The 24,482-nt window shown below is 45.9% G+C and overlaps 1 protein-coding gene across 5 annotated transcripts in view; it reads left to right on the plus strand.

The window, feature by feature from the left end:
- The first annotated feature begins 5,447 nt into the window (after positions 1–5,447).
- Positions 5,448–24,482, plus strand: part of LOC133356786 (membrane-associated guanylate kinase, WW and PDZ domain-containing protein 2-like) — a 132,441-nt gene continuing 113,406 nt past the window's right edge. For 2 of the 5 annotated variants that reach the window (XM_061574467.1, XM_061574468.1), the window contains exons 1-3: positions 6,031–6,222; positions 8,759–8,860; positions 11,095–11,423. In XM_061574467.1, the coding sequence (XP_061430451.1) occupies positions 11,120–11,423 (304 nt within the window). In that variant the 5' untranslated portion in view covers positions 6,031–6,222; positions 8,759–8,860; positions 11,095–11,119. Of the gene's footprint in view, positions 5,555–6,030; positions 6,223–8,758; positions 8,861–11,094; positions 11,424–24,482 lie in introns of those variants that run through there. The other 3 variants (XM_061574465.1, XM_061574466.1, XM_061574469.1) reach the window with 3 other exon arrangements.

Raw genomic sequence — 24,482 nt, forward strand, 5'->3', positions numbered from 1 at the left:
TCAAGGAAGCCTGGCACTGCTGATGAGACAGTGTGTTGCACAGGTACAGTGTATGTAAACCGGTCTGTACACTCGTACTGAAGTAATGCTGATGACAAATATTGGGAAAATAGGCACATAAATACGTGTTTTTCTCATGTGGACAGACAGGAGATGTATTGTCTGCTTTTCTCCAATATTTTGTTGCTATATTCTGTACAATTCTTACCTGGTAAAATAAGAAAACAATTTATAATTAACAAAACTCTATATACAGTAGCCATAGCATTAGAAATATATTAGTTAGGCTTAAACATTGTCGGCTTTATGTAGATGCCTTTATCCAACAGTGGTTTGACAAAGAGTTCCATACTTTATAACGAATGTCATTTAACTACATTGACCTGTGCCATCATGTATAGCCACTTGAGCCACGTATCATCAACTTGTCCTGTTCACCCCTGACGTCATCACGCACGGAGCCCGCGCGTTTTGATTGGCGAACGCTCGAACGACGTCACCACGCGTTTGATGCGCTCGGCCGCTCAGGTACGTGCCGCTACGTCATCACGCACGGGGGTGTGTGACGTCATCACGCAAGCACTGCACCCGATGACGTAACCGTACTGCACGAATCACCCTCCATCCACCCCAACGTTGAACTTTAGAAATGTCATACAGTGTATACAATTTGTGTGTAAACTGGTAATTTTGTACGAATAACAATTCATGGATTTGTGTTTACATGAGGTTAAATTAAATAAATGTTTAGCCGAGAGTATAGTTAGGAGAGTAAAATATACAACTTTTACTGCCAAAAAGACCAAACATTCCTTGCACTCCTTCAGCCTAATTGAGTTTACCGTATTAGACGTAATAGCCTGCGAGGGCAGTTAGAAAATAAAATGAAAACTGTTAGTCAATTAACACTGTGCCCCCAATGGGAATCTATAAATATTGATATCTATATATTATTGTAATACATGATGTTTCACCCCCATGGTCCTTTATAGTGCGCTGCTACTGCTATTGTTAATCCGGCTGTTATGGATTGACTTATGCAGCTAGCCAAGGATGCTAGTGATGTGTGTTGTGTGTGTCGCTATTGTAAACTTTTAATCGCATTTGTTTGAAAACTGTTACGTTGTTTATATAGCATTGTTGTAGTAAGTTTTAGATGGGCTTGGTTTGGCCCGATTTTTTTTTATTTAGTATAGATTTATACTTAAAAATTTGATCTGTATTGTATTATGATTGTTATTGGGATCAAACATAGAAATGGAATTTGTTGCAGTTTTTGTACGCAGCATGGACGGGTGGTGCTTTTTCTGTAGGATTTTATTGTTTATGTACGTGATGTTTAGATTTGTGTACAATGAATTTTAGGTGTATCTTGTAATTTTTTGTTTGTTGCGGTTGCATCCAAATCAAGAGCCGAATGACTCACAGGGTAAATCATAATAAATGAAACTGAAACACAGCACAAACATTGTCTATTGCCGTGTACGCCACTGCCAACACACAGTTTAAAAGATAATTTCAATGGCATTTCACAAAGCTGGAAATTCAATGTACTGGATGAAAAAAAACAGGCCATCCAAGCCGGCTAAAAACTCTGCAGTAATGCTACACGTGTGTTACCAACGCTGGTTATGCCACCGATGTCACAAGTTCACAACACCAATGTAGGCGAATACCCCACGTAACTTAGATGTTAGGACGCTGGGCTTTGTTTAACAGCGACATGAGCGGATTGAGAAGAAGCCTTCTAGAAGGTTCCCGAAGAAACGAGGGCGGAAACTGGAGAACAAGCTTCCACGAGTGCATGTTGTGGGTTGTAACAACACACAGGCTCCCTTACCTTTCGCGCACATCGTTGAACGTGGAGGCTTCTTGCACAGGTAAGTTGCGTTTGATTCTTAACCCTCCCAAATTGAAATCTGTGGACAAGGGGGTTGTCACACGAGGAATCCATGTCATGTCCACACGGTTGATTCACAACTCCAGAGTGAACGCTTCCTCTAGGCGCCATCGGTGGTCGTAGCTCATTCATTCAAAATTAATTCTTACCGCCAATATACAACTTATCCCTTTGTTTTTACACAGTCCCCTATTTGCCCACTTTACAAGTAAAACGATACGATGTTGTTAACGTCAACAACGTTTTAGCAGATTCGACATATTAGCTCTCGTGGCAATAATTCGTAAAAAAAATACCGCCCTTGCGAATTCGATTAACTTTTTAACAATAACTGTTAATTTGTCCATCAACTCACGATTTGAATCGAGTAGAGTTGCATGAATCCTTATACCGTACATTCTCAAGCAACATGTATTGTGCTGTTCTTGACTCGTTAATCATTCAAACGAATGCAAGTCACCTTGAACCGAATAAAAGTTTCCAAAATCCTTGCGTGTCTGGTTCCATGTCTTCGATATAATAGTACTTTATGTTTGTAACTGTATAATACAGGTAGGAACAACAGTTCCCACACTACGTGACTTTACCGAAAGAACCAAGAAGAAGTTCCCACACTGCCCACCAGTGATTATTTGTCTGTCTGTCGTTCATGGCCCCACCCCACCAGAGCCCTCCCATTGGTTCGGGGGCGCCGACCAATGGGAGCGGTGGGTTGGGATTGGTAGAGGGGGGGGGGTTAGTGATGGGGGGGGCACCGCCGCGACTCGGGCCAATGAGGAGACGGGGATGTTTCATTCACAAAATTGAACTGGGGGAGGGTGGCTCCATTCATAAAATGGAACCCTTGAAAATAAAAAAGCGGATCTTTTTACCTCGTGTTTCTTTCAACATTCTCAGCCTTAAGGTGATTCAGGTGGGGGTGGGAGGGGTGGGGCTGGGTGGGGAGGGGAGGGCGGGGCTGGGTGAGGAGGGGAGGGAGGGATTGGATGGGGAGGGACTGGATGGGGAGGGTGGGGCTGGGTGGGGAGGGGAGGGTGGGGAGGGGCTGGGTGGGGTGGGGTGGGGCTGGGTGGGGAGGGGAGGGTGGGGAGGGGCTGGGTGGGGTGGGGAGGGGCTGGGTGGGGTGGGGTGGGGCTGGGTGGGGTGGGGCTGGTCACCCCGTGGTGCCCTTATAAAACTCAACGTTTAAGCTACACACTACACTATACATGACACGATACACTACACTTATACAGGGAGGAACAACAGCTTCCACAATGCCCACCAGGGATTATTTGTCTGTCTGTCGTGCACGAATGCGTTGTCCAACCAAGTTCCTACCTGCCCACTCCGAAGGAACATGTTTGAGAAACCACAATAATTTCCCGCCTTAACAGGGCATTATTGAGAAATACAACCGCATTAAAATATATAGAATTATTTGGCTTCTATAAATGTCCACATCAGCTAGTTGTGGCCCAGGTTCGCTTCTGAAAACGAAATATACAGCTCAGTGTCCCTTACCTAGGTAAAATAAAGTTTATTTTACAATATGGCATTAGTAAAATTATACGAAACACATTTTAAATTTCAAAATATGTCTGTGGGTCTGGGCCTAATCTCATGACTTTATTGTATGTCACTGTAATTATGAAACCAATGTAATTCACCGCAACGGTTTATACACCTTAACGGCGCGTTATTTCAATCGCAGTAACGTTGTGCCCTTTGATCATAACCGTACTTACAAATGAGATTTGACAATCATCCAAGCTCTGCAGTTGCGTCATTCTGAACACGGAAACCATGTACACGCACGAAGCAGGTTAATCTGCTCGAAGCAAACATTTTCTGCACAACCACCACGTGTGGGCCACGTGGTCAGCTTCCATTCATTTCAACTTTCGTTCGTCCAATTTCGTTCCTCCCAGTTTCCATTCCTCCCAACTCTCGTTATTTCCATTTCGTCCCTCCCATTTCGTTTCTCCAGCTTCCGTTCCTCCCATTTCGTTCCTAATTTTATTCCTCCCAGCTCCCCGTTCCTCCCATTTCGTTCCTAATTTTATTCCTCCCAGCTCCCCGTTCCTCCCATTTCGTTCCTAATTTTTTTTCCTCCCAGCTCCCCGTTTCACCATTCCGTTCCTCCCATTTCGTTTCTCCTATTTCGTTCCTCCTAGCTTCCGTTCCTCCCATTTAGTTCCTCCCAGCTTCCGAACCCCCCTTAAGAGGCCCACGTCCTCTCGCGAGCCCATCCCTCCTGCTCCTCCCAGCTGCGGCCAGCCCGACCACGACATCAACCACCCCCACCTGTTCTCCTGCCACCACGGCAAACTTACACCACCACTTCTAATAATAACCTCCCCACGCACACACTCGTTATCTCAAGCACTATCATCCTAAGTACAATTATTGCTGTAAACGGCGCTAGACAAATCTGTAGAAGATAAGACGTTAACTTGTTAACCACCTCACTCCCTATCGGACTCTTAAACATTATGCCACTGTTCCATACATCACATTGTCTTGGCCCCGTGGTGTTTGTCCGGTTGTGGTTGAGACGAATGATGGCGTGGCGGCCAAAGGAAACAATCCGTCACCTGTAGCAGAGATGTGGCGATGCTATCATCCAGATCGCGTGCATGTCGCTTCCATAGATTGTTATACACGTCCTCATCGCAGTATCGTGAGAGGTGGTGGCAGCTTTCATCCAGCAGTGGATTGACCATGACTGATGATGATGAATATATCAGTGGAAGACAACATTCAAAATATTCAGTTTTCAAATATACTCCACTATCTGTACAATTTCAGCTTTTCTCCCCCTTTCTTGAATGTCGCTCAGAGTTTAACATCATTACCACAGATATACAGCGGAAGGAATGTCATCGTTATAACCCTTCGTGAGCATAAGTTCACATTTACACCGATGTAAAAGCTTGTAATGTAATGCAAGCATGTTATTATCGCTATAATATTGTGTCGTAGAGTCAAACTGTGGCTTTCTAACCCTTACAGAACATAATTTACAATTTACACCAGTGGGACCTAACACTGTACATAATTGTTTTTAATAATTTATTCCTCAATTGTGCATTGAGGCGGTGATGATGGTTTCGTGCTCACAATTCCACATTCCTATGGCAGGGGAGCGTGACTACATTGGGGCCAAACCAATCACCGTTTGACTTCCACACAAAGTGGCGACTGATCAATAATTATCTTACCTCGGAGGGACGATGACCTGAGTCAAGGTCCCAAAAAAAACATGAATATCAACTCGCAAACTTCACAGTTGTCGTTGACGTGCCATGATGTAGATGAACCACTGTCCACAACGTCGCCTCTTACACACACACGCACACACGCGCGTTCCCTCTTAGAGCCACGAAATATGTAAACCACGTCAAGTTCTTTCTGTTATTTGTTGGGCACAAAAAAGTTGAAAACGTGGTGGCTCGATTTGATTTGACGGTGCCGCGTTTACGCGGAGCATTACGGTAAAGGGGGGGTGGGGTGGTGCGCGTTTAAAGGGCCCGGTACCACGTGTGCGTCCGGGCGAATGCAGTGGCGTCCACACAGCAGCAGCGACAGCAGCAGCAGCATCATCATCATCATCCCCATTGTATGGGCTACACAGTGCGTGCAGTAGTAACAGTGTTGTGATACAGCACAGAGGTATTCCTTACACCGGCTTACTTACGTGCGAGTGTGTGTGTGTTATATTTGTGCGCGCGTGTGTGTGTGTGTTACACACGTTACAACAGCGAGCGTGTCTTTTACCATTGTATAACACGGCTCACACATTACTGTTGACACCTATCATCATCAGCAGCAGCAACCAGTCTGCTGTGCTGTATAGTATGGTGCATTTGATGGCGTTGTGTTGGATTTATACATAAGAAGACGCTTGCCGTGCTGATATGGCAACAGTAGTCCCCGGATAGGGTTTATTTTCTCCGTGGCTTGTTGATGCCACCATCACCGCTTCACTGAATGACGATGATGACGGCGGTAGTGGTGGTGGTGGTGAGAAGCCACCGTCCACTGTCATTCATTGCGTTAGCTTGGTGAGTCTTAAGAGAGGGTTGGGTGGCAGGGTTTTTTTGTGGTGGTGTGCGGAAGGAGGTGCTTTTGGGAGGTGGGAGGAGAGGTTGTGGAGGTGGGGGAAGGGTAATTGTGGCAGCTGGACTCTAACAGAATGGCACTATAAACTAGTTTTCACCTCTGCTGCGGCGGCACTTGCTGAAGAACACATGGCGATTGGTGGAATGGCATTCCATCCTTGATCTCAAACTGCACAAAGTTTGAAGGAAGGATCCCTTATCCACTTTGGCTGGCCCCAGGTAAGGCACGCTGCTCATTTTTTCCACTATACTCGCTGTTTAATGACACGCACGCGCACAACAAGTACTGTATCTTGGTCAACATTGGGTTTATTGGATAATAAGTGTGGTGATTTGATTGGCATCATAATCAAGTGTGTGTGAGTTTTTTTGTTTGTTATTGAAGCAACGTGTTTAAGATGGCCTAGAAATGTTAAGGATGCAGTCATATGCTGTGTTATGTCAACTTGATTGCGTGTGTGTGTGGATGGGTTGTGTTACAAGTTGTGCGACTGTGGCCGATGCTTATTAAAAATTAATTGTTGAAGTAAGTGTCTCGTGTGTGTATGTGTGTGCTTCAAAAACGGTCAGTTCTTGTAATACTTCGTCTACCTCTTAGATTTCAAACGGACTAATCCATTAACACACAAATGGCTGTCATTTAAATAAATGCAAAAGCCAAATAATTAATTGGTGCTTTCAAATAAATCCCTCGAAAGGACCAGCCCAAATAACAAACAAAAAAACTCAATTCATCAATAACACTGGTGACGTTTCGGGCAACGACCCTGCTTCAAAGCACATCATGGTATTTTATGTACATCAGCTGTATTGGGGTTCATAGCACATTACATTACATGCACATTAGCACCCCTATTGCGAGTTATCGGTGCAACCTCGTGCTGTACCGCATTTGTGTCTTCAGTACCAATCCTACTGTTGAAGTGTTATGCAAACGACACATTTGCCTGCCTCTCTAAGAAAGGAATGGTTAGTAACATGGGACATTGTGTGTGCATTTGTGAATACGCGTGATAATCGCAGCATGGAACACGGCACCATAGTTGTATGTTATGCAAGGTAAATCAATTATTTCAGTAAAACAGCAATTGCAGTGTGAGTCTTGGTAGGGAAATGAGAGTAGAAATGTGGTCATTGTAATGTATTGTGTGCTTTGTCAGGAAATGTTGTCTTTGTGAGTTTTGTGTGTCTATGGTCAGGGTCATATGACTACGATACGTGTTCTCATAAATTACTGTACAATTAAATGATCGGCCTGTCCTGTAATGTGGACTTGGAATTTGTATGTCATTACACGTGTTTACGAAAGGCACCGGGGAGTTCCGTATAGTGCTGTCGTGTCTTTCCCGTGAACTTAAGAAGTAATGTTGGCTGCGTTTTTACTAACTCTGTATATCATCTCGGCATGGTTTGTAAAAATAAGTAGTAACCACTGTGGAAAGTATATGTGTGGCGATCAGTTGTATGGATAAACTGGCCCTGTCCATGGGATTGTGGATTTTTCATCGTTGGCCTGTGGGTCACCAACAGAGATGATTTTTGACACTTTTGACTTATTTTTTGTTTGAGCTAACAGATGATTTGAACTGGACTCGTATAAACGTTGTTGGGTTTTTTTTTATCGGTAAAGTTGTGGGTAATATAGTTAATCTAGAAGTTTTCGTGACTGCAGGGATCCATACTCTTTGGTTCTTTCGGTAAAGTCACTTGGGTATAAAATAAAATAAATAAAATCACGACGTTTCGGGCGCAACACAAGCGTCCGTCATCATGTGGGACAACCACAGCAAGAAACAATTGCTGAAGTGGGCGGTAATATAGTTCTGGCAGAGTGCATCTGACCGTGACCATGAAAAGCATTGGAAGCACCAGCCACGAGGTTTTTTTGTATCTGCCACTTGTAGGTGAAATGGTCAGCATTGACAGTGGCGGCATTGTGTCCATACTGGAAGTTGTAAATACAAACTGAACTTTAATAATCAAAAGCAAAGTGGTCTTCGTTGTTGTTCCTGTATTCGCTGCACATTACCCTTTTTTAACGACTTGCACATCCAAAACATTGTTTTAATGATTTTTTAAATATGTTGTCCAGGCTAATAATCCCTTGAGATGGAACTTCTCGTTTGCCAGGGTGTCTATGGTTGTCAAGTGATGCGTACATAGCAAACCACGTGATTTTATACAGCGTCAATAATGGGAACAAAAACGGCGGACAGTGACTCAGAAACTTGAACAAAAGCTGCAAAGTATGCAAACGAGCATTGAGAGAGACGTAGGAATGACATTGCACTGAGGGACATGAAGGGGAACGCGTGGATTCGTGAACTTACACAAGTTAGAAACCTCATTTAGGAAAAGGAATTGGACTTGGGCAGGACATGCCTCTCGATGGGATGATGGCCGGATGGTCGAGACTTAACGATGGAGTGACAGCCAAAGAAAAGAACGTGCCCAAGAGGAGGACGTTCACCGTGGAGACGGAGCCACGAAGTCGGCTCACGGAGGTGCTAGGCTTAGATGGATTGTAAACATCGCATGAGCGCGAGAGATTGACAACTGCTGGGGGCAAGCCTTCATCCAGCAGCGAATCGATCATGGACGAGTGGTTGGTGGTGGCGATAATGATGAAGAAGTTATAAATGAAATGGTCAGCATGTTGGGAACTCCAGATTCTTGTCTGTCCATGGCAAGATATGGTGAAAAATGCCCAACATTGTTGGACTGTTTACTAATGCTGTGTTCCTCTCTAATGCAGGCGATGAATTTTGGTTTGGTGGCAAGAGATATGTGGACAAGATTTTGCGCCAACGTCTGCCACCCTCAGCTCAGCACCAGGATGAAATGAAATCACGTAAAGGTGAGCTATTGCTTCTCCGCAGTGTTGCTGAAAAAAATTCTGTCTCCCAGTTTTACAGTTCCCTGTGCAAGTCGTTATTGAGTAACCATGGACAACAGCAATAGCAATACGTTCCGTACCTTGGACCCAGGAGATAATTTTTAATTTTGTTTTAATGGGTGTCATTGTGCAATGGATTTCTGTATCGGCACCACACTGTACAGAACTGTAGCCATCCAAAAGATAAACTGGCTCTTGCCATAGTAATGTGGAATTGTCACCTGCCTCTGGGCCGGCGTTTTAGCTGAGTGTCCCTCACTAAAGCTTGTGTTAGTGGGGAAGCATTTTTATTTATAGACTTTTTATTATTGTAGTACATTGTAGAAATGCTATATTTGCAAAGGTTGTTACTAACACAATTATCTTGTGAGCAAATCGCAGTCAATGTGCCTGAACGCGTAACATCTCCGAAGCTAAGCAGATTTTGAGCCTGTGGATAGTGCTTTTACGGATGCTAAGCATGCATAACAAGCATTGTAGGCGGCCGCGGTGCTTCTGTGGTAGGCAGCAAAAGGATGGTTCAGAAGCATCCACAGTTGCACTGCACTTCTATGCTCCCACATCTATGCGCCATGCCTTCACCAGCCTGCACTGACCAGCGTGGCGAAGTATGGTAGAAAAAAAATTACATGGCGATATCGGCATTCAGCAGTGGATTTCCAAAGGGACTGTAGGTGTGTACGTTTAAAAATACTCCGCGATTTTATGCCTCTGCAAAGTCTTCGGCGAGGAGGACGGTAGCGCTGGAGAAGCCTGATGCTTTCCTGGCAGGACTTGCCGGCGGTCAAAACTGCTGATGGTTTAGAATTGTAACCGAGTGGTGGGAACATGGAGCAGCCTTCAGAGCATGCCCCCCCCCCCCCCCCCCCCCCCCGTAATCTTCCTCTTCACCAATCAATCATCACGGACATGGTAATTATCGCTGCGGTCTCCACACTTGCCACCACAAATATCTGAACGAGATGAATTCTTTGTACGTGTTACGGCCCTCTTGTTAGGCCCACTGCTGGTTCTAGGGCCTCTCGGCAACCACGCAGGTTGTGGTCCACGGTCCATTCGACCATACTTCACCTGGTTGGGTCGGTGAGAGTTTGAAGGTGGTGAGAGTGGGAGCGTAGTAAAGTACAACAACCTTATTTTGCGGCACTGTGCGCGCAGCATGGTGCCTGCAGCAGCCTGCGACACCTAGTTTATGCAAATTGGTGGCCCTCAAAAGCAGCACGATTCGGGCTCAACCCACCTCTGCTTCCAAGATTTGACGAGATCGGGCACATTCCAGGCGATTTTGTCGTAGACAAAACGTCAACATCCTCTTAATCATCATCGTAATCGCCGTAGTTGTCACGTCCATTATTGGTTTCGTCATTGTCTCCGAGTCATGCTCTGTCTGTGCTGGTTACTGGAATGGCAGGGTAGGTGGGTGAGGCAGTGGGGTGGGTGGGGCCCTCTTCTGAGGCTCCCCCTTGTTTTCTTAGCTGCCCCAGACGTGTCACAGCAGATGGCCTGCAATCACAACTTCCACGGAGAGGTTTTTCGAGAGGGCGCATCCCACCCCCACCGTCAAATCCGCTCGCACCTAAACGAGGAGGAGACGGAGCAAAACATCTTGCCTCTCACGGATGCCTCCTAGACGCTTGCCACCCAAGCAAGCGTTGCTTCGGTGCACGTTTTGTTTTATTTTATTTGCTTTAGTGGCGAGACGAGTCCCATTGCAATCTTTGTTCGTACTCTGGTCCGTTCGCTTATGTCATTGTTCATCGGTCTTGTGAGCTTCCTCACGATCTCTGCCCAGGTGTATTAGGAAGCCAATGGAGCTATGCACTTTAAAATCTAGATTGAAAACTGATTTCTTTAGAACTCCTTTTTGGTGTTTTAGTTTGTCCTTCCTCCCCGCACCTCTAATTAGCATGGTTCGCTACGTAAGTTCTACATACACACAGGTGTACATCCTTCTTGTCATGACCTTTTCCTAGCAACCTCTAGGTTTGCGAATGAGTTGTCAACAAAAAGCATAATTCCCGCCATCGTACGCATTCGTGTGTGTAGTGGGGGGGGGGGGGTGCGGGTTCCCTTTTTCACAAACACCCGGCCGTTTGTTCGGTGATCTGTCCAGGTAGTACGAGCAGAGCCGCGAGCCCGCGCCCCCCCCCTGCCCCCCACCCCCCGGCCCTCACCTTTCTCCGTCGGCGTTGCAGGGGCCGACGAGCAGCTGCCTTAGCAATGTCCAAGGTGCTCAAGAAGCGCGCGCACTGGAGCGCCAAGGTGCGCGAGGTGGTGGCGTCGCGCTGCCGGGACGGCTCGCTGGGCTTCGCGGTGTGCGGCGGCGCGGACGCGGGCCAGTTCCCCCACCTGGGCGAGGCGGTGGACCACGAACGGGTCGTCTACCACCACGCGGCACGCCTCCAGGGGGGCCACCTGCTGCTCGAGGTCAACGGCACGCCCGTGGCGGGCCTCACGCGGCGCGACGCGCTCGCCGTCATCGCCAACTGCAAGGACCCGCTGCGGCTCAAGACCGTCAAGCCAGGTGCGGTCGCAAGCGGTTGTTTTGTGCAATTTGTGTCTTGTTTAGATTTCGTTGACTTGCTTGGCTTTCCTACGCCATGCACTTTTTGTCGTGGTTTTTTGGTTGTTGTGTCGTTTGGTTGTAACTTTCTGACCCGCGCTGCTCCTGGACATCCTGTGAAAATGAGCTTGGTAGCTCATCGGATTCTTCCGGTATAAATAAAGATTCTGATTCTGTGTCCAGGCTGGCAGTTGTGCGTACGTACTTATGTTGAACTTCGTTCGCACCGTGCGTAGCCAGCAGTGTCAATCGGAGGTGTGTGTGACGAGCCGTCGCTGGAAAGCGATTCTTACGCTCGCAAGTGCACGCGTTGAACTGGCGCGGTTCATAGGAATTTTTTTTTGATGGAAGTTCGAAAAAAAAGCAACATAGCTGGAATGTATTTTAAGATTGTTCATCATTCCACAGCACCCGGGATGGCTGAGCGGAGTGCGCTTGTTCCTCCAGAGTACGCGCGTGTTGTTTTGGGCAGTCATCGGTGATGTATATACGCCTGATGGTTTGCGCCTCAAGTCATTCACACTTTGGGGAGTCCTTGACCTTCCATTTGTGTTGGGAACCAGAGAGAAACCAGGCTGTGTTCCTTTGTCGAGTCTTCAATAAGGATATTATATTTCTTCTGCACTGTACTTATCAGCAGAAAATCAGAATGTATAAAGCGGTACAAACAGGACGGATATTAAATGGATGGTAGCGATTAGACGGAACAAGGGAGAGATTCTGCACATACAAGATGAGAGAATGAGCAAGAAAGATAGCGCAAACAAGACAGCCACCGTCATGCGTGTGTGGCTGGATGAATCGCAACTAGGATAATGAGCCTGGATATGGCTTCATTTGATGTGTGGTGAAATGCTACATGCCTCCTGAAGCTGACATTGGTGCACTACTGTGCGGTCTCTCTCAGTCACTCGTAGACTCGTATAGAGACCCACATCCTCGAACGAAAGTTCAGTACACTATGATACCTCCTTTACCAGTGGCAAAATATAGTGATAGGGTTTTTACCCTTTAAACTGGTACAAAAACTGACACCTTTATACAAGGCATCATGTTTGCAATAACCACAACAGTTTTTTGTACCAGTTGAAAGGGTAAAAACCTATCACTATATTTTGCCACTGGTAAAGGAGGTCTCATAGTGTAAATGCTTACCCTGAGCTCTCAATACTCTGAGTGTGCTGTTTTTGAGTTGTATGCCTTTTGGCGTCATCTGGTCCAACACCAATGGAAACTAGGCTCTAAGAAAAGCTGTCTCGGGTGTGGACCAATCAACTTCAAGGACAGTGCATATCATTATCAGAGTTGTTTCTTTTTGTTTGCAATTTGACTGCTTGTGTTGTGGTTATTGCAAACATGATGCCTTGTATAAAGGTGTCAGTTTTTGTACCAGTTGAAAGGGTAAAAACCTATCACTGAAAGTTCAGTAGTTTGCTTTGTGGTCGATTGTGGTCTGGTCTGTTTCCATAATTGCATGCTGGGCTTGTTCTGAATTTCCGCTGGTGACGGATGAGGGCGGATAGGCCGTGATGCATGTGCCGGTGCAATTTAACGCTGACGATAGTCTTCACGCGCGAGATTAAGCCCCGGAGGTTCTTTTCGTGGGTTCGGCAATCCAGCGCTTGTTCTGGGATATTGATGTTCTGCCAAAACCTGTCGCCAATTCTCCGAGGCGCTAAATTTTCGACGTAATTCGGACAGTGAAAACTAGACCAGATCAAACGAGTCGCTTAAAATCGAGTCGGAACGCAGAAGGCCAAATAACCTCATCATAAACTCCTTCTCCAGTTGACAGTTCATTGCATTGTAAAATGATAGGGGGGAGGGAATCGTTAAATCGTTGCACGTATAAAAGCAATGGTTGCGTTAATTTCTTGAGGCGTGCCACGTGCGTGATTTACGGTATTTTTCATTGGTTTCTCCTTTGGCCTTGATTTGGAGAACGATGCCTTATAATCTGGCCAAGTGTGTCATGGGTTGCTGAGAGTTGCAGTTCAGACAGCCTCTCCGGACATGCAGAGTGTGTGCAACTCGGTGCAATAAAACCAATTTTTGTCAGTATTGAGCACTCCTGAGATAAGAGGGAAGTGAGTTACACCTGCCGTGGTTTCATGTTCTGCACATTAAAATGGTCATGCCGTAGGGATGAGTTCTCAAATGTTGGATTCGTTCTTAAAGGTAAAAAAAGCTCTTTCAGAGTGGTTCGAAAATATAACGTATTGGGAAATTGTCACTTCTGTGCTTTTCCCGCCAAAAGTGGTGTCACTTGGAATCGAGTTCAGTTGCTACGTCATGTGAATGATCTGAAAAAGTTATAAACTTGTCCTTTTAAAATGCAAATATATGTAATCTTAAAAAAACATTTGCTCAATATATTCGCTATTTCGATTTAAAGCTTTCGTGACTGCAGGGATTCATCTTCTTGGTTCTTTCGGTATTACTTCCCTTCTGCGTGACTTTACCGAAAGAACCAAGAAGATTCGCTATATTGTAATAAGTTATACGATTGAGTAAGTTTGGCAATGAAAATGAATTGCCATGCCACTTATTCAAACTGAGAGCCACATTCGTTATTGGCATCTGATGCATCTCGTGGCTCCGTTTCTGATAGTTGCAGCGGTTTGATGTTTGGTCTTCTTGACTATTTTCATATGTGGGAGAAAGTCGGGATGCCTATAAAAGCTGGCAGGACCCTCCCGAAAAAGAGATTCAGACTCGGTGAGGCTTTGCTGGGTAATAAGCATAATAATAGTAATGATAAGCTCCTGCCCACATCTCACCCTTGTGGGTGGAGCATATCAAGGACGTTATTGTTTGCACAATCTACTTTGCAAACACGTGCCACTAAACCCAAATATTAGTCTTCTTTTAATCATGTATCTTCCTTGTTCAAACAAGCGATAAGGAGCTACCCAGCTGCTTGGGCAGTTTTCTGCCAGTTGTGGAAATTCCACATTCCTATGACTGGAGCCTCGTCACTGCGATGGACGACTGCTGTTGGCTTCCCACAAAGGGGTAGGCGACTTATTTTATTGACCACAAGGAAATGTCAGGCTGCGTTTACCCCAAACCAGGAATTGAACTCGTAACTCTGGAATATGCAACAGTATTCCAAATTGTCAGAAACTATGCAACGGCACGGTGTATCGAAACGGCATGCACACTTTTAACTTGCACGGGCGGTAACATGGCCCAGCGGTTCGCGCGTTCGCCGCTTGTTGCGAAGGCTCGCAGTTTGCATCCAGCTGGACGCCCTGGTTAATACTGCGCGGTGTGTATTCGATCACAAATTGCATGCAGTCAGCTTCACAGTGGACGTTAAAGATCCTGTGACGTCTTTCGAGAAGAGTAGGCCATTTGTTTGCCGGCGTCGTGATCCGAATTATCCCAGTGTGAAACATTTCCTGCATATAACTCTGTTGGTATTACACGTAGCAACATCGTGTCAACCCCCCCCCCCCCCCCCCCACACTATACAACTTCTACAGACTGAAATATAGCACCTTTGTGGCAGCCTTGCACTATAAGAATGGCACGAATACCAAACGTCCTACATTATTAATTGCATATTGCATTTCAATTAACCTTTTGTTTCTATCTTGATTTGAAGCCCTGGCCATTGCATGCACCTTCGAACTGACGGTGCCAGTAATTTTCCGCGAAAACTATCTCTTGTCATCCAAATGCACACCTCCGTTTATTGGATGAAAAGTAGAGTGCCTGCATTTTGGGAAAGTTCCAATTGTCTCCCGCCAAATGCGGTGTCGTTATAGGCGCCACAAAACCTTGTCTTGTGGTGATCCGCCTTTTTGTGTGCACATCGGTAGGAGCGTTTGCTTACATCGCACAATCTTCTACTGTATTTACACGCGCTCTTTACACAAGGTTACTACAGCACTGTAAATATTTATTTATTTAGCAGAAGCCACCTTGCCCATGTTGACTCTACAGTGATCTGAGAATGGCGCTTTTTCAAGGTGGCCTTATTTACGTGATTTAACCTCTGCATGTTGAACTTCGTTTCGCAGCATGCGTAGCCAACCGTGCTAATCGGCAGTGCAGGGGGGTTGGGGGATGACGAACTGAATGCAAAAAATCCGTTCTGAAGAAATTGGTTTTCAATACAGGTGTTGAGGAGTGGAGTGCTGACATCCGTCAGGGTAAAGTGACGTCCTGCCCCCCCGGGGTATTTGAGGGAAGACCCGTGACGTGGACGGGGTCTTCGCCGTGGGTCAGAGGAATGAGCGTTAGGGGAGTAGGGGGCTCTGGGATAGAGGGTAGAGAGCCAGGCTCCAGGGGTGCTGCTTTACCCGGCTGGCCTAGTTGGATGAAACCTCGGTCAGTGCTGTGGGAAGAGCCTGATAGCCTGGTGGGGTGTAGGGAACTCCCAGTACCCTTCCCCTGGGGAGATTAGTTAAGAACTCTTGTGTTAACCCCTTCCCCCGAGTTAGGCGTAAGCCCTCAATAAACAGTTGGCGTCAGCCCCTACACGACCGGCTTCAGCGTCCTTTTCTACCACGCAATACAGTTTCAAGAGTGCACACCTCCATCCCGTTCACCTGCAATTTCGCGTCGGGCCGCCCGCGTGCGCGTCCGGAGCGCGAGGCCTGCGGTTCCCAAAACTGCAAGTTCGCCTCCCGGTCGAGCATTTGACGCAACCCATCGTCCCTCCCCCGGGGTCGATAAAAACGAATGTCGGTTTGGGGTGAGGGGGGAGGATCGCTCGATCGAGCGGCCGTTTGGTATTTGCGAGACGCCGGCCTCTGCGGTGGGAATGTGGAATTTCCACTGGGGGCTGCTGACTGACAGGTCGGAGGCTGTGTCCGTTCCATTGCTAGTTTCATGAGCTGCAGGGCACTTTTGACCTTTGGGTCTCCATTTGAGGGCCGTCTCTGCGGCAGTGCGTGCCAGGTTCATTTTTTTAACTAAATACGCAGCCTGCCCACGGTCGGGGTCGTTTCATCTCGCCTGCATATACGGCTGACTTTTTTAAGGAGATGCGAGATGAATTGTTACGGGTTTAAAACGGGGGGGGGGGGGGGGAGTCCGAACAGTGAATGGTTCATGGTGGTTATTGGGTAGATTACAGATAGAATCCCTGAAGTTTCCCCCCTCCCACCAACTTCCTTCACGCCTGAAAGGGGGAGTTTTTACTGAGCTATATAATTAGATTAAATCTTCACGACTCGTGGCTGCTACTGACTCGGTACTGGGCCAGTGTGTGCTCCTGTGTAGTTATTTAAAGGTTCCGTCATCGGCACAAATCAGCATTATTTCTGTCGTCTTGCTGAAGAGAGAAATGCGGCCTCGAAAATACAGTACCGCGATATGTTGTATTTGACAGTGTTGCGTGTGTGTGTATGTCTCTTACTGTATCTAAACATTGGAGGTGTCCCGGATACCCACGGTATCCACAGTGGCTGCCCCCCTGAATCGTAATCGCAATTCAATTCGACATCGTTCACAGTTTTAATCTCCTAGCATCTCGACACTGTGGTCGTGTCGTGCGACGTCTTGTTCATTCCACAGCAGAGCAATACGTAATAGACAACTCTTGGTCAATCCACAGCTGGATGAAGGCCTCCCCCATGCCATGGCAGTCATGAGGGTTGTTTTTGACCGTACTTCACCTCCGTGGTCTGTACTGGTTGGTGATTTGCACAAGGCCCCGGATCGGTTTGGATATCGCTCTCCACCGATGCTGGCCGGGAAACGAACTCTGGTCGCCAGGTTCATTTTTACAGTCCTCTAACCGCTGTGCCCATAGGGTATGCTGCGCTTTGAAAAATCACAATTTCCCTACATCGCCAAAAAGCCAAGGATGCTGCCCTGTAATGGGTTTTCCTATTGGACTGCCATTCCAGAAGTGGCTGGTTTAGAGGGTGGGCAATTAGTTTCAATCAACCTGCCTCTATCTATATTAGTTAAATAGGTGCATCACAGTTAGTCGATCTGCAGGGTAGCATGTGGTGGGGTAAAGTGTGGGTACTACCTCTCCCAGGTCGGCCTTTAAAAAGCTACTTTTAAACGTCCTATGTTTGTATGTATGTTGAACTTATTTCGCACTGTACATAGCCAAGCTTGCTAATTAGAGTGTGGGGAAGGGACAACAAACTAAACACAAAAAAAATAGTTCTAAAGAAATGAATTTTCAATCTCGATTTAAAAGTGCATAGCTCCAGTGGCTTCCTAATATCGGAAGGAAGAGCGTTCCAGACGGCCGCAGAAGCGCGTCTGAAAGCGCATGATGCGGTGACCGTCTTTGTTCGATGGCCAGCCAAAAGCCGCTGCGAGGATGACCGGAGTTCGTGTGTGGTTTATGTTCCTTGACGAGATACGCTAGGGATTGTGGTTCATTTGTGGCAAGCACTTTGTGTGCAATGAGTGTGACCTTATAAAGGGGGGTTATAAAATCTCGAGGTTAAGGGATACGGGGACCGACCGACTCTTTACGAGTCACCTGGCCAGCATGGAAGAGTAGGCCAAATGCCCTCGAGGGGTATCTCCAGTGCTAACTTTAATGGAGTCAACACGGTGGCACGCGCGCAAGCAAATTGGAGGGCGTTTTTTACCGACAACCTTTTCGCCAATAACCAATGCAACGCAACGTAGTGCCGCTTCTGCTCACGGAGGTTTTGCCGAGCGCGTCGACGATTCGGCACTTATTGCTGGAGACACAACATCGGTGGCAACACGAGCTCGACGAGAGCGGCTGACGTGAGCTCTGACGGTGTGTAGGGGGGGGGGATGCGTTGAATGCAAAGAAAACAAAAGTGGTGCCGGCTGCCAAAGAAGAGAAGGGCATTCGACGTCAGGATGAGACGGAGACCATGGAACAAGTGTCGGCAAAGGTGCAGCACCTGCAATTAATTGCTCATTCCGCTGCTGGCAGGAGGGCCTGCGCTAAAGGAAGCTCTAGAAGTCGGAGTAACCAATACTTTACGAATAACTTTCGGTAAAGTCACGTATAAAGAGAAAATAATGAATGAAATGATAGCACACGACGTTTCTATTGCAACACAAGCAATCATCATCAGGTATAAATGAAATAGAAAACAAACCTAGTATACTTAGAAATATAATGCAATACAACACAGAGTCGGCTTGCATAACAGTCAACACCCTACCCGGTTGATTACGTTCTTCCAGAGAATGATAAATTTGAGAGAGAGATAAAACACAGAACCGGAGACACATAGACAGACATAAGCAGAGAGAGATAACACAGAGACACATAGAGAGAGACGCACACACAGCCACACAGATAAACCACGCCTCTGTGTCAAGGCCTTAAATAGAGAGAGAGGGGGGGGGTAGAGAAATTAGCATGTCAATGAGTGGCACGGAGCCTGCCCAAAAACTTTACGAATAGCCCAGTATCAATACTGGACATCCTGTGAAAAAGAGCTTCATAGCTCATCGGATTTTTCCAGTCTAAATAAATATAAAGCTAAACGATTCGGATTGCCCTACCATGCGCCCTCCCAATTGACCAACTGGGGTGATATCCATTTATACTGCTGGGTGGACGGCAGTATAATTGGGTATTCAAGTAATCATTATAATTGTTATTTCGTGTTTTGTATTATGTTATTTAGCAGGCGAACTTGGACGCATAGCTAAAGGAAATAACCCTTGCCTGTATAAAAAAAAAAAACACCTGGTAATTCGCCAGCATTAGTTAAACCTGGCACTGACTCTGCTGACGGGACACTTTTGTCAAAAAACCGGTCCGGGAGTTTTCTTGCATCGAAACGCAAACGCGCATCGTCTGCTTATTGTCGCCACCTAATCGTAGATGCGTACCTAAGATACGTCGCTGTCGGCTGTTCGTACCGCGATCTCGCTTGGAAGCTCGAGATGCCGATGGGGGCCTCCTTTAGTTAGCGTGGGGAAAAGGAGGCGCTGTTCGCGCACGCGAAGCGTTACATGCAAATGGCACGACAAAGCAAATTGCCCGCAGTGGGTTATCGCTTGAATTTCATTACACGTGTCGGACGTCCAAGGTCGTTCCGTCACTATCGCGAGCACTTGCAGGCACGTGCGATGTATTTGAAGATAAATCCTTACGCTGCTGTTTTTTCTTTTTCTTTTGGGGGTTGCCAGATCTTAACGGGAAAGGTTGTTGTCGGAAGTGACTGTGGGCGACTCGCTCGTTTGAATACCTGGGCGACTCTTCTACAAATGAATGATTTCTGTCGGCCGTGTTTTCTGTGGATAATGTCGGGTGATATTCCACCGCTTCGGATGGACTTCTATTACAGTCGCCGTGAGAGAAACGACAACAAAAACTCTGCTAATAAGTAATACATTTGAAGATAATAAGATTTTTCTGCACGTTAAAAGAGGGTGTGGATCATAGCTGGAAGTGGGTATGTAAGGACCTCCTATACAGGATGCGGTTTTACTACTTAACACGGGTTTCAGTGATTTATCTCGGTGTTCGTGTAATTCTCGTAAAGGGTACGTTTTTGGTGTTCTCCGGTTGACTCGCATAAAGTCCCCAGTGCCTCTTTGCTCAAATAAGCAGTGGTGGAAATTCCACAGTATTTCATGTGGCGTAGGGTCGGTCTTTCCACGGGTCAAACAATGTTGATTTCCCATTAAGCAAGTAGTGGCACTGCATTTGTATCTGCCCCCCTAAGCGATGATGGACAGGGATTTCAACCCTCGAATTTTTAACTGTCACTCAGTGCACTCTGTACCACATGCTCCCCCCCCCCTCCCACCCACCGAGCCGACTGCGTTCAATAGTCCATGATAACATAGTAGAGAGGATATAATACATTACTGGAAAACCATAAAATCTCAATTGATAATCTTTAGCTGCATTACAGCTGGTCAGTCTGCAGGAAACATGTGGTGGGGTGAAATGTGGGTACCACTTCTTCCAGGTTGGCCTTTAAAAATAACAACTTTTATGCGTCCTCCGTATGTTGAACTTCTTTTGCACCGTACGTAGCCCACCATCCTAATCGGAGGTACGGGGGAAGTACGGCAAACTCCACACAAAAATCAGTTCTAAAAAAATTTATTTTCAATCTAGATTTAAAGGTGCAAGGCTCCAGCGCCGTACTAATATCGGAAGGAAGAGCATTCCAGACGGCCCTGCGTGTATAATTATTCCAGGCATTGTGTTATTGTGTCCGATGCCGTTGAACTCCTCTCGTGCGCGATTGCTGTCATCCACAGGAGCTTGTAGAGTCCGAAAAACTCCTCTTATCCGCGCCCCTATTATTCCCAATTTACAAGATTATTTGCTGATTTTCTCGTTCTTCCCCCGCACCTCCAGTTAGCACGGTTGGCTACGTACGGTGCGAAAGAAGTGTAACATTGCGTACGTACATTGCAGAACTGCTCTATTATCTACAAGCCGTTTGAGGTTAAGTGAGGTACATGTGCGGATAATAGGATGCGTGGTGTCCATCACCCCACATCACCACGGATTAGAGGAGTTCCACTGTAATATGAATACATGAGACGTTTACCTTGTAGCTTTCTGAACTCACTGTGGCCTCGTCATCCAGCGCTGTAAAGCCTGTAGGAAATGGTATCGAGGATTGGAGGTGGCATCGTTCTTTTGTATTTGTTGTTGTAACTCTGCTGACCCGCCCCTCCTTCACATCTGTGAAAAAGAGCTACATAGTTAATCGGATTCCTCCAAGGATAAAAATAAAGATAATGATTCTGATTCTAGGGGGCTAATAGAGCCGCTGAGACGCCTGGATTTGAATCTGGGTTTCGGCCAACTGTGATTTAAACCTTATTTACAGTTTGATGTGGACGAGTGACTGCACAATCATCGCCACTATCAGCCGTGGTCAATCCACTGCTAGATGTAGGCCTCAATAAGCCGTAATCCTGCGATCGAAGAATCCAAGTCCCCCTCTGCACATGAGCTGGTTTCATCGTTGCTCCATCTCCGTGGCGGAAAGTCCCTCTTTGTGAATGTGTTCCATCTCTCGGCTGCCTCCCCAAAACAAGTACAGTATTTACTGAGTGTAAGTTTCTCAAAGTTATCCGTTTGCGGTACCTTTTTTCAAAGCGACGAATCCACAGTAATCCTCTTAGGGTTCATCAAGGTCAAGGAACTCGATTTTTGCGTTCCGAATTCCTTGGTCAATCGGTGCGGAAATGTTTTTGCTTATCAGCATTTCCATCGATCAAATGAGGGCCCGTGATTGTTTGTTTTCTCTCAAAACAAACCACTGCCAGCTCTTAAAACACACTTTGTTTATACGCAATTTACTGCTGGCCACATTTTTGTCAATTTGTTCTTCGCTTTGCTACGGCCACGACGAAGCGGCAAACTTTTAATAATCTTCAAATGGGGGCGTTGAATGAAAATAACCCCCTTCTCCCCACTCTATGTATTTATTTTATGAGAATGGCCGAGTGTGTGCAAATACTGTGGTGGAATTAGCCTAATGTGCACAACCAACTGAAGCTAGTATATTTTATGAATAAAATAACACGAGATAAATGTACGTTGAACTTCTTTTGCACTGTACGTAGATAACCATGCTAATCAGAGGTGAGATTATCATTGGTAGAACTATGTATGTGTACGGTCGATAGCAGAAAAGCCATTCCTAAATGATATAAAAAATACATCCCTTAAACTGACTTGCTCAAATTCTCAGTTATTCTCTTCCCAGTGATCTTTGTGAACAGGTTAATAAACATCAGGATATAAGCGTAATAGGTCTATAATTTCTCAAGGCAGTTATGACCTTTTTTTATAATAATATGAAAATTATTGAGGCATTTCTTCATCGAGTTATCTCATTTCTGTGTAAACATTTGGTGGACGATTCCGCTAAATTTGTTCCAGCAGCTTGTCCAACTTCTTTGATGTCCACAGTTATTCCACTTGGTTAACAACCTTTCTTCTTTTTTCGTCCTACGAAGGGCAGCGTATATACATATTTAAGTGTCACTTCTTGAACTTCCTCCTGTTCATTCGAGAGAGAGAGATGGCCCGATTCCTGGACTGTGCGCATTTAATGTGTTATCAGGATCCGTTTAAAATTCCTCCACTAACTCGAAGATTATATCTCTATTATGTGTTTATGGTTCCCTCTTTCCCTGAGGGCTACAATTTGTGAATTACAGTCGCAATAACCATCCTCCTATTTCTGTTTCCCTGCTCCTCATTGCTTTCCGCGAGATCTTCAATGATTTTTTTTCGCTGCTATCGGATTTATTTCACAATTGTGTTTGTTTCTCGTCATTTTGCAGAGTTCGGCGTGCGTTCAATCAAATGCAATCATACGTTAGGCCCATCTAGCATTTGTCGTTAAAAAAACAACAGGCAAAAAAGAACCTCAGAGATTTCCTGCTTAAATGATCAACTGGCATTTGCTCATCTGTTTACAGCCACGTTCCGATGGTGGATGGGGGTGCGGCAATGATTTCTATCGGCCACTGTTGACCCCCCCTCCCTCCCGCCTCATAATAGCAGTAATCTGACTGTTATGGATGCCAGACTGGTGGCAAAACCTTAGGAATGGCTTTCATCCACCAGTGGATAGATCATGGCTGATGATGATCATTTCTACTTCACCGTATTTTTTTTTTTGCTCGTAGTTAATCTCCTGTTAATTGCCTTCCTCCTTGAATTTTTTGACATTTTCCTTGAATTCTGCACCATTGCTCGCTTTCCCGTGTTTTGTGTTCGTTATTAAAGAAAGCAAACGAGCGTGTGGGGGACAAGTGGCGACTTGATTAAGTCCAGCAAAAACCCCCCTTGGGAGTCTCCATACTAATATTGCCATAAAGTAGTACTGCCTTTAATGAGCTTTTATCAATCCCTGTTGCTTGCTTGGGCTTGCCCATTGCCGACTGCTGCTGGGATTTAGTCACACCGTTCGATTTTATTGATGTATTTTAGAAACTCGTTTACACGTTTTGATGTTTGGGGGATGGTCTACAGGGCCGCCGTGGTGGTGAGATTTTATTGCCTGGTACGAAGGAGGGCATGGGTTCGATCCGGGACCCTGACGATGCCTTTGTTGTAATATTTGAAGTCTGCGTGTTCTATTTCTCTGTGGTGGTCATGTGGTTTTTTTCTCCGGATTCCTCCGGTTGTTTTTCCCTCCACATTTTAGAAGCATGCGTTTTTAGGTTATTTGGTTGGTATTATAAATGACTACATGTGGTGATATATGCCAAAAGAGCTAATAGCTCATTCGCTTTTCCTGACAAATACAATTGTTTCGTTTAGGTTAATATAAAATGGAATTCAAATCGTCCTGACTGTGCCCAATCTTGTCAGATTCGAGCAAGCTAAGTGGATCTGAGCCTGGGCCGTATTGTAATTGAAGAGAAAGACAGACTCTGAATAGCACGCATTGTCGGCTTAGGCTGCAAGGTGGACGCCAGGAGATTGGGAGTACGGCGGTCGATTCTTAAATTCGTCTGTATGGAACTTGGCAGTGTTCATCATCATCATCATCATCCGTGAACAATCTCCTGCTGGATGAAAGCCTTCGCAAGCCGCTGCATCTGCTCAAAATCTTGGGTTGCAACCAGCAAATTCAGTACCTGCACGCGAAGCAATTTCATCCCTCCATCTCCTCTGCTGTACGTGAGCTCAGGATGCAACCGTTCCTTGGCTGTCGCGTTTATTATTCTTGCGTCACTCTTCGTAAGTTGTTTTTATTTCTACTCTGTTTTAGCACCCAAACGAAGCCAAGGCACTAAGTACCGTCATGAAATCGTGCCAAACATCCCAATGTAGCAGGGGACCCTCTTGTTGAATAAAGAGTATTGAAACTCGGTGAGGCTTGCCTGGGTAAATATAGAAGGGTGCATTACAGGCGTATTAGTGGTGGTATTGTTTACACACTCTAGGTACATGCTTTGCATATGCGCTTATAGAGGACAGTGCTGCACAGTTGTTATTAATGCACCGTGGTACGATCAGTTTCTATGTACATTCAACTTCTTTTGCACCACCGTACGTAGCCAACTGTGCTTATTGGAGGTGTGGGGCAGGACAACGAACTTAAACACAGA

The sequence above is a fragment of the Lethenteron reissneri genome, chromosome 55, assembly GCF_015708825.2.
Source record: "Lethenteron reissneri isolate LAM-NWPU_2019-01 chromosome 55, ASM1570882v1, whole genome shotgun sequence".
NCBI lineage: Eukaryota > Metazoa > Chordata > Hyperoartia > Petromyzontiformes > Petromyzontidae > Lethenteron > Lethenteron reissneri.